Below are 14,195 nucleotides of genomic sequence, written 5' to 3' on the forward strand. Positions count from 1 at the left end.
CCCATATGAAGTGCCTTTTCCCCGACATCCTCACCAACATTTATTGTTGTATGTATTCTTGATAACTGCCATTCTGACTGGCATGACATGAAATCTTAGGGTAGTTTTGATTTGCATTTCTCTAATTACTAGAGATATTGAACATTCTTTCATATATTTGTTGATCAAATGTATATCTTCTTCTGAGAAGTGTCTGCTCAGCTCCCATTTATTGGTTGGGTTGTTCGTTTTTGGGGTATTAAGTTTTTTGAGTTCTTTATGTATCCTGGAGATTAAGATAGCCTTTTCAACAAATGGTGCTGGGAAAACTGGAAATCCATATGCAGCAAAATGAAAATAAACCCCTATCTCTCACCATGCACAAAACTCAACTCAAAGTGGATCAAGGACCTAGGAGTTAGACCAGAGACCCTGCCCCTAACAGAGGAAAAAGTAGGCCAATCTTCATCATGTGGGATTAGGCCCTGACTTCCTTAACAAGACTCCTAAAGCACAAGAAATAAAATCAAGAATTAATAAATGGGTGGACTCAAACTGAACAGCTTCTTCTCAGCAAAAGAAACAATCAATGAGGTGAGGAGAGAGCCTACATTTGGGAGCAAATTTTTGCCACACACACGTCAGACAGAGCACTAATCTCCAGGATATACAAGGACAGTCTTATTGGTGATGGAGAGACCCAGTCCTCAGGCTGTGGTACATGCTGGCAAGTGGTCTGTACTGTTGACAGCCATAGCATGGGCTTCCACGTACAGCAGATGGGGGTCTTTGCTTGCTGGCTGTGTGGCCTGAAGCAAGCTAGAGAACCTTCCCAAGCCTCAGTCACCTCATCTGTAAAATGGGGGTATGAAGTCCAGTGAGGAGGCTAGGGAGGAGATCTAGGTGGGGCATCCCAGAGGGTGTGACCATGTGGGGCAACACCAAGGTCAATGAGAAGATCTTCAGGAGGGCTCCAGGTAGAGGATCCCTCAGGAACAAGCACAGGGGACAATAAAGGAGGCGCGCTGCCCTGAGGGTTTGCTTGTTGACTCAGTAGCTATTTGCTGTGGGCTTGTGGGGGTCAGGCACGGAGCTGTGCAGGGTCCCACTGTGGCTAAAGCAGAGGAGCCTGGCACCCACAGAGCCCACAGCCCGAGGAGGGAGGCAGGCGTCCCCCCAGTTACTGCATTACAAATATGATTCCATTGCAAAGGAAGGCATCTGGGGACCCCCATCTCTCACACAGGGGCCGGACAGCTTCCCTGAGGCCCCAGGTCTCCGTGGCTGCTTTGGGGTGAGGCCAACAGCAGCTCCTCCCACCTGTCAGCAATATTAAAAGGAACATGGCCACAACATGGATTCTGAGCGCTGTCACGCCTTTGGACCTCGTCTCTCCCTCTTCCCGGCTGTGTCGCTTTAGACCAGCCCCTCACCTCGCAGGACCCCTTCCAGTCCTCCAGAGGGAGAAGCCAGGCCTCGGGCCTAGTCCCCTCACTCCTGGAAGGGACTCCAGGATCCTCAGATGCTCTGGCCTAAGAGGTTCACGACTATCCCTTCTCATCCTACCCATCAAAAGTGCAGAGGTAGTCCATTGTCCAATGTCCCGAGAAGAGCTGAGCAGCTGGTGACATCATTTGCTCTTGGGGAACTCTGAGACTGAACTTCCAGATCCCTGCACGTCCATCCCTGGGGTCTCGGTAACGCCAGTCCACAGCCCTGCCCTATCCCCCCTCTGGCTCTGCAGGTAGATTTGGGAGCATCAGGAGCCACATGGAGGTGGCTTGGAATCTTAACCACTTTCTAGCTGTGTGACCTTGGCCAAGCTACAGAACCTCTACTGTGGAGGCCATAGCAGACATCTCGTAGGGTTGTGGGAGGACTGAGGGAGTGGTGGGGTGCGTGGGGCATGGAGGCCAGTGCCTGGCACAGGGGTGCTAAGGAGCTTGGCCACTGTTCCTGCTGTTGCCATCACCACTCCAGCTAGAGGGGCTGTAGACCACCCTGCTTCAACTCCACCCCTCACCCCTCCCTCCTTGGAATGGACCCCTGAGGGAGCAGATGCAACCCCGCCCACACTCCCAGGGAGTTCTGTTCTCCCTCCTGGGACTGACTGTCCATGGTTGGGGTACCCTGAGGATAAATGACCCCCATCATCAGCCCCCATACATCTCATCTCGTTAGTGCCCATGGTCCCGCAGCTGGCCACCAGAACCCAGGTGCCCCTCCAGAGCCGTGCACAGTCTTCCCGGGTCCATTTCCGAGTTGCCCATCTCCCCATCTGACTGCGTGACAGTAAATCATTTTAAAGACTTGGCATTTCCGAGAGGAGCTGGGAAATACCAGGCCGGAGTTCAGAGCGTGTGAAGCATCTTTCATTTAGCGAGTCCTGCGCTTCGGCTGGAGGGGGCCGGCGGGCTGGGAAATGTCAAGGGGAGGAGCTGCCGGTGGCTCTCTGCCCTGCCCCTGCCCACCCGCCCACAGACAGGCCGCACCTGCTGGCATTTAATTCCTCTGTGGCTGTGGGGAGAAAGCTGCCTCCCAGCCAGCCTCCAAGGCACCCCGCTGTGATTTCCCCTGGGGCCAGGAGGTAGCCCAGGCTGTGGGGGCTTCGAGGAGAGGGACTGGGGAGCCGGCCTGAGGGAAGCAGAGCCTCCCTGTGAAGTCAGAAACTTTGGCGTTTGCCTTCTCTGGTGTGTCTTTTAATCTCTGTCCCCAGTTGTTTGGTTCCCGGCTCCCTGAGTTCCATGTCAGCTCTCCCCACCCCGCAGCCGTTCAGCTCTGCTACTGCAGCAAGAGGACATTCTGTGCCTGCCGGTATTGGGGACCTGCATAACTCGGTTCCTCTCTGAGCCTCAGTATCCACATCTGCTAGGTGGGGGCATTTTAATAGGAAGCCCAGCTGGCAGGATCACCGTGAGAACTCAGTGGGCTCCTGCAGGGGAAGATAACGGCTCTGTGATGAGCTTCGTAATGGAGCTGGCCTTGGTCCAAGTGACAGCCCCTTTGTCCCCAGCCAAGTGCCAGCCCTAATCCTAGAGAGCTACATGCAGACTCTGTGTCAAGCAGTTGATAGACTTTTTCAACACCTGTGAGCGGTAACCTGTCCCTTCTGCAACTGAGGGATGAGATCACTAGAGTAAAGTTCATGTTCTAACCCCTTTTGTTTTTCATGCCTCCCTGATCCCCAAGGCGCCGCCCCTTCCTGAGTTAGGATACCCATTTGTCCACATGGGTATTCATCAGGAAGATCTCACAGTGCCCTAGAACTGCCCAAGTGCTTGGAGAGCCCCAGGGTTTTTGCTGGGATCTGTAGGTAGCTGAGCCTCCCAGATCTGTGGGAACTTGTGGGTGCGTGCACGGATTCTGGGCAAGCTCATCCAGGGAAAGGCTGGGCCCTTTCTCAGTCTGCAGGGAACCTGATCCAAGCCAGGATGCAGCCAGTATTCAGCTCTCCCTTGGCCTCTCTTTTCCCTGGAGACCTCTCCCCTGCCGCCACCTGCCAGCCCAGCCAGGCTGTGTGGGCCCCAGGTTGTCTCTTGCTCCCAAGCCTACCTTTGCTCCCCAGGACTCCAGGGATTTGTCTTTCCCCCAGACTTAGAAAGCCTGAGTGTTCAATGCAGAGCTGCTGCCATCCTAAGTCTGGGAAGGAACCCAGCTGGGGCTGCAGGGCAGGGCCCTGGGAAGGCCTTCTGACTTGGCCCAGTCTCTGCTGTCTCTGCTGGGCTGTGTGAGCTGGTGTGGCTCCAGCCAGAATCAGGATTCTGGCCTGGCCCACTACACCCCCACCTCCACCCCTAAGGAGGTCTTATGTGCTCTGAACAGCCTGAACGTGCCTTGTAGAGTTAATGCTCCAGGCCCCCAGGAAAGGTATTGTCTGGTGCCAGTTCTCCATAAAGAGGCAGATAGAAAAGAAGTTCAGGCTTCCTGGGTCAAATCATCTCTGTCCCACCTCAAGCATCTCACCTTGGCAGCTGCATTTCAAAAGCAACAAGAACCTGTCTGTGAACAGGTGGGCACCACCTTGAGCTAATCAACTATTTACAAAAACAGCCAGTGGCCAGTCAGGCCCACCAGCCGTACTGGCCCGTTACCGTGGTCTGGAAGGCAGAGCTTCACTCAGTTTGGCCTGCCGAACCTCCACCTGCCTCCCTCTGTTAATGATTCTAATGACAATTTTAAAAAAATTTTTTTTAAAGTTATTTAAAATACAATGTTTATTGCATTTAGAGTCTTTTGATGGATAACGATCAAAATAACTTAAAATCTTAAATTAAAATCTTAAGTTGTCTGTTTTCTTGGTTCCAACGTGTGAACGTGCTATTTCCTTAATAGTTGGTCTATTAAAAAATACCGTTTCAAATTTTAAAAATATAAGATAAAATAAAAGCCACTATTTGTCCAGGGTTCATGTTCTGCCAGGCACTGTTCTCAGTAGTCTATGCGATTTATTTCGCCCTTACCGCACTTGGGTAGGAGGGGTACGTAGCAATCAGTTACATTTTATAGCTGAGGAGACATGGAACACCCAAGTTCCCACGGCGATTGTGCTTGAACCCAGCACCCTGACCCCAGAGCTCTGAACCCTAGTGTGCCTGAAGGTAGGGCTGAGGGTAGAGGAGGCGCCTCCTCGGTCTCCCCTGCCTCTGGGGGGCTGCTTCAGGTTCCTAGTTCTGTAGCCAGGTCCCTCTGGTGTTCCTGCCTCTCGGCGGCTCTTGCCTGCTCCAGCACCTCTGCTGCCTCCCTACCCTCTCCGGGGGTTTGACACAGGCTCCCCCTTCCCATGGCTTTGAGGCGGGGGCTCATTTGAGCGCATCCGAGATCGATGTTGTACACGAGGAGGTGCGAATGCGGAGCTGGGTAAAGAGCATAATAGAATTTATGGAAATCGCTGGCTCGCACGGCGGCCCCAGCAATGATGGAGGTGATTATTAATTAATCATGGTCTTGGGGGAACAGTATCGGTGCAAGGAGTAATTAAAATGAAGCATTGTACAGTTGTACCGAATGATGATTTATGAGCCTGAGGAATTGCCGCTCTCTGCCCTCTCCCCTCCGCAGGCTCAATGGGAAGGATTAACTGGACGGATTGTTTTCAACAAAACCAGTGGCTTGCGGACAGATTTTGATCTGGACATCATCAGCCTGAAGGAAGATGGCCTGGAGAAGGTGTGTGGACTCAGAGGTGGAGGTCAGGCAGAGGAGCAGGGTCTTCTTCAACCCCCTCACACAGGCTCCAGGCAGAGGCTCAGAGGCAGAGGGCAGGACCTGGTGCAGCCCGTGCTTGAGGGTGGACACCACCCATTGTGACCACTGCAGATCTATGGGCCCAGCAGAGATCACGAGGGGTGAAGAGCCCAGTGGCTGGTAGTAGCAGACACCCAAGTCATCACTGAGCAAGGACCATCAAAGATGCTTAACCTGAAAGACCCATGGGACCAACAGACTGCCTCTGAGTCCCTGCAGGGCTGATATGGGCAGAGGAATAGACATGTTCTTGAATAAAACAAGCATTCTAACCTCCAGGGCATGACCACCTGGGGAGTAGTGAGCTCACTGTCACTAGAGGCATGTAAGCAAAGATTGTCTGGCTGCCCATTGCTCTTCTGGAAGGCTTGAGGTGATTTCTAGCCTTGAAGAGAGGTTGGAACAGATTGAGCTCACTCAGCTTTTAAGGCTTCAGATTTCAAAGAGTTCTGGACAAGGAAAGCAAGCCCGCCTGGGGCTGGGGTGGGGGTGGGGCTCCCCATCTCACTAACATAGAAATGTTTTTAATGAGGCCAATTCTGACCCCTGGGAACCCCCAGCCTGTTCTGTCAAAGTCAGGCTGCTGGGCCAAGAATAGGTTTAACGTGAGCCCCAGATTCTCAGCAACCCCTGGAACATGGGGGCCAGGGCTCAGCCATACCTGTCCTGCAACAGACTGGTCCCTGGTAGCCACCGGGGCCCTTCCCCAACCCTGAGAGAATGCATGTATAAAACCCAGGGAGTTGAGGCTGGAGAGTGGGTGGCCTCTGATGCGGCTTCAGAGGTTGATTCCTCTCTCTTCTCCCTGCCTGCCTGGCTCAGCCTCTGGATTATTTTAATACCCTACCCGAACTGCCGCATCTCACCCTTGAGCCCTTCAGCCATCTCAAATGTACACACAAAAAGCTTCCCCAAGCCCAGCTTGCCCCCACCACCCCATGCCAAATCACTAAGCTTCAGCCTCACTCAGAACCAAAAGGTTCTTTGACCAATATCCCAGCTGGGCCTTCAGGCCTGGCCTCCACTGCTCCCTAACAAACCCCACGGTCCAGTTGCACCCACACCTTCCCACATCCCTGGGCATGTTCCCTCCTGTAGCCCCAGGTGCAGGCTGTGGCCTCTGCCCCTCATGCACAGACCCACTCCACTCGGCTTGCAGCTCCTGTGGCCATGAGTCCTCTGTAAACTCCTGAGCTTTCTGACACATGGGGGCCACTGTGCTGGGGAGGGGTTGGACAGGGAGAGCTCACCCTTCCTTCACAACTGTTTCATGTCACACATTGTGCCAGCCCCTAAGGACGGGGCTGTGGCCTGCACTTCTGAGATGACCAAGGCCAGTTGGTCCAACCCCATGCAAACTCTGAGTTCCCATTGAGTGGGTTCCATTTCAACCCTGGTGGAGAGCAGCCTTCCTGACAGCGCTTCGGGGGTACAGAATTCGCTCAGGTTGCTGTTGTAGTTTTGCTTTCTCAGCTACCCGTCTCTGAAAATAGAGATGACAGTAGATGGCACACACGCTACCATTTCCTTCTCCTGCGCCCATGGCAGACATCAATAATTGATCACTGATACACTCTTTCTATCTGTGCCCACCTGGAGTCTCCCTATCCCAGCAATCTGGCACACCCTGGCCAATGCTCAATACCATTATCCCTGGACATAGATTGGCATGTGGGGCACCCACCAGAGACTCCTGGTCACAGCCACCTAAACTGTGAGCAGAGAGCCTCCTCGCTCTTTAACTGTCTTTCAGCTCCAAAGCACCTGCTGTCTAGCAAGCCCCAAAGCCAGAACTCAGTAGAGCTTTCTACAGGAGGGACCCTGCTGTTCATGCAACCTCTGGACAGATGTTTGTTAAGTACCTCCGACACCCCAGTGCTGACCTCCATTCTGAGCTTGGTCCATGTGAGAAAAGAGCCTCTTGGCTGCTGCCTACCTGTCCCCTCTCCATGTGGCCCTGGTGGTCCGCAGAGGCAGAGATCCTGCCCGGAGAGGATGCTGAGCCCCAAACGCAGCCGCACGGCCTCTCATATCCTCACTTCTGTTTGCTAAGCCAGGTCATAGCTGATCCAGGCAGCTTCAGCCAGTGGCTTTGGGAGGATTAAAGCAGAATTACCCAGGCATAATTACATATCTCTCTGCTATCTGCTTTGCACAGCTCTCTGAATGGGGTGTTTGCATTCAGCCTCTCTGTTTAATTGATTAAGTTTCCTGAGTACCCCCCCTCCCCAACCCGGCCAAGGACACAGTAGGCGTGCCAGAACCTTCCTTGACAGAGAGGGGCCAAAATGGGGCACAGCTGGGCAGAGCTGAGTCAGAAAGGATCTTCAAGAGGCCCAGAGCTTTAGGCCCATTTATAAACTTGACCTTCCTTTCCTCCCTCCAGCCTCAAACCCCATATCCAAAGGGTGCTAGGGACAGGGTGCAGATATTTTGCCATCTTGGCCAAGGTGTCTGCTGACTTTAGAAGTTAACTCACAAAATAAACTGTCCTTAAACCCAGGGGCATCCCAGACCACCCCCTGCTGTGAAGTTCACCCCTCCTTATGCTACCACCCCCAAAGGGCTTCCGAGGACAGCCCTCCTGCCAGCCTGCAGGCCTGTGCACAGGCCGCTCATTGCTCCCTCAGTCCACAATCGTGTGGGAAATGTGGCCCTTGTTCCAGGCCATCTTGGGCTTCGGAAGGTGTCTGGCCACTGAAGCTGGCACTGGGACTCAGACCCAGTGAGTGAGCAGCAGGATGCTCAGGGTCTTCCAAGAGGCATCCCAGGGCAGGACCTCCAAGTCGCTCAGCCCCTGCTTGGCATCTGCTCAGCCCAGCTGCTTTCCCCAGGTTCCTGGAGCTGCCTCTGATTTCCTGTGTCCCTCTGAAAGGGGAGGTGGTATGATCCAGGCACGTGGATGCCTTGGGGGTCTTTGTCCTGGAAGGACAGGGAGGGCAGCAGAGTTGTCATCGGTACAGTTGACTCCCAGCATGCAGGCAATGACAGTGGGATGGCGGTGCTCCTGGCGGCTAGGGAGCACATGGAAAGCACCCTCTCCTCTGTCTGTCCATCCAGGTGGGGGTGTGGAGCCCCGCTGATGGGCTCAATATCACGGAGGTTGCCAAAGGCCGAGGCCCTAATGTCACCGACTCTCTGACAAACAGGTCACTCATCGTCACCACCGTGCTGGTAAGAGCCTGCAGCCCCTGTGGGAAGGGCCGTCTGCGCTGGGGGTGGGCTCACCATCTAGGCTGGAGAGACCCCTGTCGTGCTCATCTCTAAAAGGCCGGGTGGTGACAGGGTTGCTTCAGGAAGGTGGAAACCCTAGGGAGCAGCTGGGACATGGGTGCTACTCACATGGCAGAGAGAGACCCATGCTTGTGCACCCCACCCCCACCCACTACTTGAGCCCCTGCTGTCTGAGTAGGAACCAAGATGGAGGTAGAAGGGGTGAGCTGCCTACTGCACCAGGTCACAGGCTGCTTCTCCCACTCCATCCTTCAGCTGTGAGGGTTGCTGTGGCTCTACCTCCCCAGGCTGGGAGCCTGTTACATGCCACCTTCTGCAGTGTCCCCTCCTTGAGAGCTGGCAGCTAGGACCACTGGCATCCCATCCTCTCTCCATGCCTTCCTCTCTCCTCCCATCCTTCTCCTCCCTCAGATGGGGACTGAATAGAGTCCCCTCTGACCCATTTCAACCCAGGAAGTGGCTCTTGGGATCTCCCGGGCTCTCTGCACCTTGCACCTTGGATCAGAGCCAGAGGACAGACTCAGGCCTCGGTTCTTTCCACCGAGTAGCATCGAAGCCATTCCACAGGGCCAGCCCCTCCTGCGAGGGAGGCCTCAGGACTGTGCAGAGGCACAGGACAGACCCTCTCAGAGACACAGCACTGCTCATGGGGACCCTCGCCGGGCTGGCTTGGGGGCCCGGCAGAATCTGACCCAAGATTTGAGAGTAATTCTGGCCCTAGTCAGCCTCTCCCTTATAACACAGCAAACAGACCTGTGAGGACCACATGCCCAGGCTGTTCCTCTACCCAGGGGAGAGCTGGAGCCTGTTCGGGGTTCAGGAAGGCTGCCGCGGGGAGTAACCTGGATGAAGCGTTGTCCAGATGGGTGGCTCCCCGCTGCTTTCCCAGCAGATGCCTCTGGTCAGGTCCTCCTGGATGGTCCTATGTCCTCCCCCAAACTGTGACTCATGGCACAGGCGCCCAGAGGCTGGGTGGTGGGACAGGTAGGGATGCAATGGGGAAGCACACCATTCCTCCAGGAATCCCAGGGAATAGCAGACCTCAGGGCACTGCCTTTGTGTAGCAGGAAGCTTGAGTCTGTGGGTCTTAGCCCCAGACCCCAGGGTTATTATAAGGGGGACATAGGTCTAATGGGGATTCTAGGCAGGTTGCTGATGGAGCCAGAGGAAGAGGGCTGGGGAGAGAATAGCCCCCTCTTTGGGGCAAGACCCTCTCTGGAATCTTCCCAGTTAAATATATATATATATGATCTCTCCATCCTGCCAGGCTTTATGATCCACTTCTTGTTAACTAGGTGAATATAAAAAATTCAAGCTGCTAAACCCAATAAGTCAAAAGATCTCAACAAGAACAGGAGAAAAAAAACCATAATGTGAAAATGTAAAAGATAAAAATAAACAAATTAAAAAAAGCAAAGGAATTAGAGGGTTGCTGATGGGCAATTAGAGGAATATAGATGTGTTTAAAAATAGGACAGAGAAAAAGGAGAGTTAAAGGAGGAGCCAAATAGAAAGGTTAAGAGGGAAATAATGAAGAGAAAATGAAGGTAAGGAATGAGAGAGGAAGGAGCAATATTAAAAAAGACGAAAAATTAAATAATTTACGGCCCCGACTAGACAAGGTAAAAAATGTTAAACCAAAATGTCAAAAAGCAAAAGGATAAAAGTGTGACAAAGCTCAAATATAAAAGGGTAAAAATAAAATAATAAAAAGGTGGTAAAAGATTAAAAGCAGAGCTGCATAAAATGTGAGATATAAATAAAACACTTTTTGCAAGGCAAGATTAAAAAAAGATAAAACTAGTATGATTTAAGAGATTCGGAGGAGAGATGATTAAATGAGCTAAGGCGGTAGAACCCGCAAAACAATACTCGGAAAGGAAGAGGTAAGTGAGGGCGAATATTCCGAAAAGATGCAAAAGACAGCCACCTTGAAAGAGCACAGGGTTAAATTTTATTAAAATGGCAGCAGCCCAATTCCAAGGGCATAAAACCCTTCTGCAGAGGCATCAGGGATTTCTTAGGTCCTTGTGCAGAAGCACGGGGTTTTTCCTACTGGAGCAGAGACAGAATCCAGCAGACACCCCGTGCTTCTGACCTGCCAATGTTCTCCGCTTCTTGGTGAACACCAGCAGCTTCTTGCAAATGTCCCCAACCTGTCATGCTCATTCCATTAAGGGGCATCCCACCCTAACTTCCGACTGGCCCTTAGGCCCAGGCAAGAGGGAGAGAAAGACCATCTTGGGATGGTTGCCTCTGTCCTTCAGCCTTGAAGCACCTGGGCAGACAGGAGCCCAGCAGTTCTTTAGGACCTGCTCTGTGACCAGGATGCAAGGGCAGGCCATGTGATGACCAGCCTTTGGGGATGAGACCTGGCTTCCCTGTTGACTTAGGTGTGACCCTGAGACATTGCTTAACCACTCTGTGCCTGGCTCCCATCTGAAAGGTGAGATATAATAATTGCACCCACTCCGTGGAGTCGAGAGGATGAATGGTTAATAAATATAAACCACGTGGGGCAAGCACTAAATGAGAGCTGTTATTGTTATTCATTGCTATTGATTATATATCCAGAGCCCCAGGAGCTTGGGTTGAGCATATCACTTGGACGAAGAGTTGTAGTGAAAACCTCTGCTTCCGTCCACAGGCAGAGCCCTGGATGTCACCAAAGACTGACCGCAGTCCCAGTGGTGATTCCTGGCATGGGGCACATTGCATTATAAACTTTGAGTTTGTGTCTGAATGTCTTACTGGTCCAGTGGGCCTCTCCAGACCCCATCACTCCCTCATGGGCACAAGCATTCGTGAGGCTGCTTCTTGTCACTTTGTTTCCCCACTGGCCTCTGAAGGCCTTAGGGTTGGTGACCCCCCTCAGGAACCCAAGCTGTATCTTCTGCTCAGATGTGATACTGCAGATCACATCAGCTGTCTCCTAGTCCCTTTCCCTGGTCACTGTCTGAGCGCCTGGCTCTGACATCATAACAGTTCACTCTCTCTGGCCCTCTTGCCTTGACCTCTGACATGCCTTGAAGCAGCTGACCCGCACCCATGGATGGCCACACTGACCATCTTCACTCCATTGTGCAATATCAGCCACATGGTCTAGGGATGAGCCAGGGCTCCCCTCTCTCCATCCTCTGGGGTCAGCTCTGCTTCTCCCTGTGGGGCAGTGAGAAAAGCCTAGTATTTCCTGGAGTCAGGAAATGGAGGGAGAATGTGGCCCACCCTTTGCACAGGTCTCCAAGAAATTCTGTGTCCAGCTGAAAGTATCCTAGGAGTCTCCTGGGAGAGAGATGCACGCTCCTGTGAAGGATTGGCCTGGGGCCACCTGGAGACCTAGAGCTGCTTCGATGCTCCAGGGAAGGTGCCTGAAAGGCTCAGAGCCACCGTCTGCATGTCCAGAGCCCTGGGGGACGCTCTCTGTAGTGGGCTTCTGGTGCAGCTGCACAGGTTGTAGGGAGTGGCCCAGCCTGGCCCAGGCCCAGTGGCTCTGGCTGAAAACCCAGCCCCTGTGCGAGTCAGCTGAATGCAGGGCCAGCACCTCCCGCTGTGAGCACAGCCCCCTGCCTGGCCAGGAGTGCGTTGTCAAGGCAACAGCCCTTTGAGTGACAGGCAGGTACTGAATCACAGGGCCAGAACATCAAACCACTTTGCCTCTGGGAAACAAGGCCTGGAGCTGAGACCCCCGGGGGTTTCTCCCTCTCCTTCTTTTCCCTGCTTGTGGCAGACCCCAGCAGCTCTGGGTGGACCACCCCAAACTGGCCTCCTCTTCTCCCCTGTGCTAAAACTTGGGCTTAGGTGCTAAGGGTGCCTCGCCCTGGACAGACAGATGGACAGAAGCTGACTGCATGCACTCTAGCTCTCTGAGCTCTTGCAGCCTTGCCCATTCCTGCCTGCAGCACCCCACTCCACCCCCCCACACCCTGACTCCTGCCCGCCCCGGCCTCTGTTCTAGTTCCGCTCTTCCATGAGGTCATGAAAAATTCATCTGCCCAAACCTCAGCTCACACACAGAGAAAGCACACCCGGCCCACTCCTGGGGGCCCTGCTTTTGAAGGTTCAGGGTTCTTTTAGCTGCTGATGTGAGCAGAAGTGTCAGGGTGTGGGTGTGGGACTGGCCACCCTTGGGGTCCGGATGCTCACTGGCGGTATTTGTGCTGAGTGTACATCATGACCCACATAGACCCAACTTCCAGCCCGGCCAAACCCTCAGCACCCAGCCTCAGGAGAGGGGACCAAGCCAGGGCCCAGCAGCCAGTTCCTCCTGCCTCTCTTGTTCTAACCAGCAGAAGCCGTAGGTCCAGGGGCTTTGACCAGCGGGTCCCAGCAGGGCTAGGCAGACAGACCACCTGGGCACATGGTGTTGCCGGGGGCTCTGGGCACCTACGGGTGCCAACATGTGGACGTGGGTTGACATCAGAAGGAAGGGTGAGGGCCAGACACAGTGGCACATGCCTGTAATCCCAGCACTGGGGTGGGGGGGGGAGGGGGCACTAAGACAGGAGGATCAAGTTCAAAGCCAGCCTCAGCAACTTAGTGAGGCACTAAGCAACTCAGTGAGACTCTGTCTCTAAATAAAATACAAAATAGGACTGGGGATGTGACTCAGTGGTCAAGTGCCCCTGAGTTCCATCCCCAGTACCAATAAATAAATAAAGAAGCGGGTTGTGGGAGCAGAGTGATTAGGTAGCTAACCCCTGAGCCCCTCCCCACTTAGGGCCAGTCCAGGGCCAGCCCCCTCTTCCGACTCCAGGGTCCTATCATGGGGAGAAGCTTAGCGCTAGGCCCTGCTTTCACATTGGTCAAAGTGATTGTTGAGAAACCCAAGCAGCAGCCCCGGTGACAGAAAGTCGGAAAAGGTTATTTTTCTGGACCCCTGTTTTCTGTGACTTGTTGAAGAGAAATATTACCCCTGGTCCCACGGCTGTTCTCCCAGAGCAATAGGAGAGCGTGAAGTTATGAAATTGAGGGCACCTTCACTGAGCAATCGATTAGCAGCCGAGAGAGCTTGTGAATTGGCTGTCTGGACATTTCCAGTAATAAATTGTGAAATAGTCCATGAATAAGTAGTTGGCGGAGTTCAGAATTACCCCCTAGGAAATGTTGCAGGTCTGGAGACACATTACTAAGGCGAGCACCATTTTAATGCTCTGGGCTTTGGCTGTTAAATATGTATGCCATCCGCAAAGCACTTCCCGAAATTAATGGCATTTTACAGCTGCTCCGAAGGCAGCGTATTTATATGGAGATGTATAGATTCTGGGGCTTGGGTGGCTTCACAAATGAAGTGCTAATTTTAGAGGATAAGGCCAGGGAGGGGGGCAGAGGGGTCAGGAAGTGTGCTTTCTCAGGGACCTTTCCCAAGTGGTTTTCCCCTGCCGCCGAGGCGATTTTTACCCTGTGGTGGTATTGGGGGTGGTCTCTAGGTTGGAAAGGTCACGGCAGTAACAGGTCAGCCAGCACACAGGAAGAAGATAATGACGACCACGACCATGACCGTGTTGATGAAGACAATGTGGACAGCTAACACTTGCCAGGTGCTAAGTGCTTCTCGGAGGTTGATGTGTTATATCCTTACAACAACCCTGCAGGTTAGGGTGGGGTCTGTTATTACCCCCATCTTCCAGAAGGAGGTAAGAATCTAGGCATGGTTGGTGGTTCCCCTAGGAAAGATGGTACCTTCTCTCTGAGTCTTTCCTTGAGCTAAATAAAATCGAGGCAACCATGGGCGGTAGTGT

The 14,195-nt window shown here is 53.2% G+C and overlaps 1 protein-coding gene across 1 annotated transcript in view; it reads left to right on the forward strand.

Moving 5' to 3' along the window:
* Positions 1-14,195, forward strand: part of GRIK3 (glutamate ionotropic receptor kainate type subunit 3) — a 213,930-nt gene that overhangs the window by 157,699 nt on the left and 42,036 nt on the right. Inside the window, exons 8-9 of the mRNA XM_081306472.1 lie at positions 5,038-5,145; positions 8,284-8,397. Of these exons, the coding sequence (XP_081162598.1) occupies positions 5,038-5,145; positions 8,284-8,397 (222 nt within the window). The remainder of the gene's footprint in view (positions 1-5,037; positions 5,146-8,283; positions 8,398-14,195) is intronic.

Source organism: Spermophilus citellus, assembly GCF_964194105.1.
Source record: "Spermophilus citellus genome assembly, chromosome: 9".
NCBI classification, from domain to species: domain Eukaryota; kingdom Metazoa; phylum Chordata; class Mammalia; order Rodentia; family Sciuridae; genus Spermophilus; species Spermophilus citellus.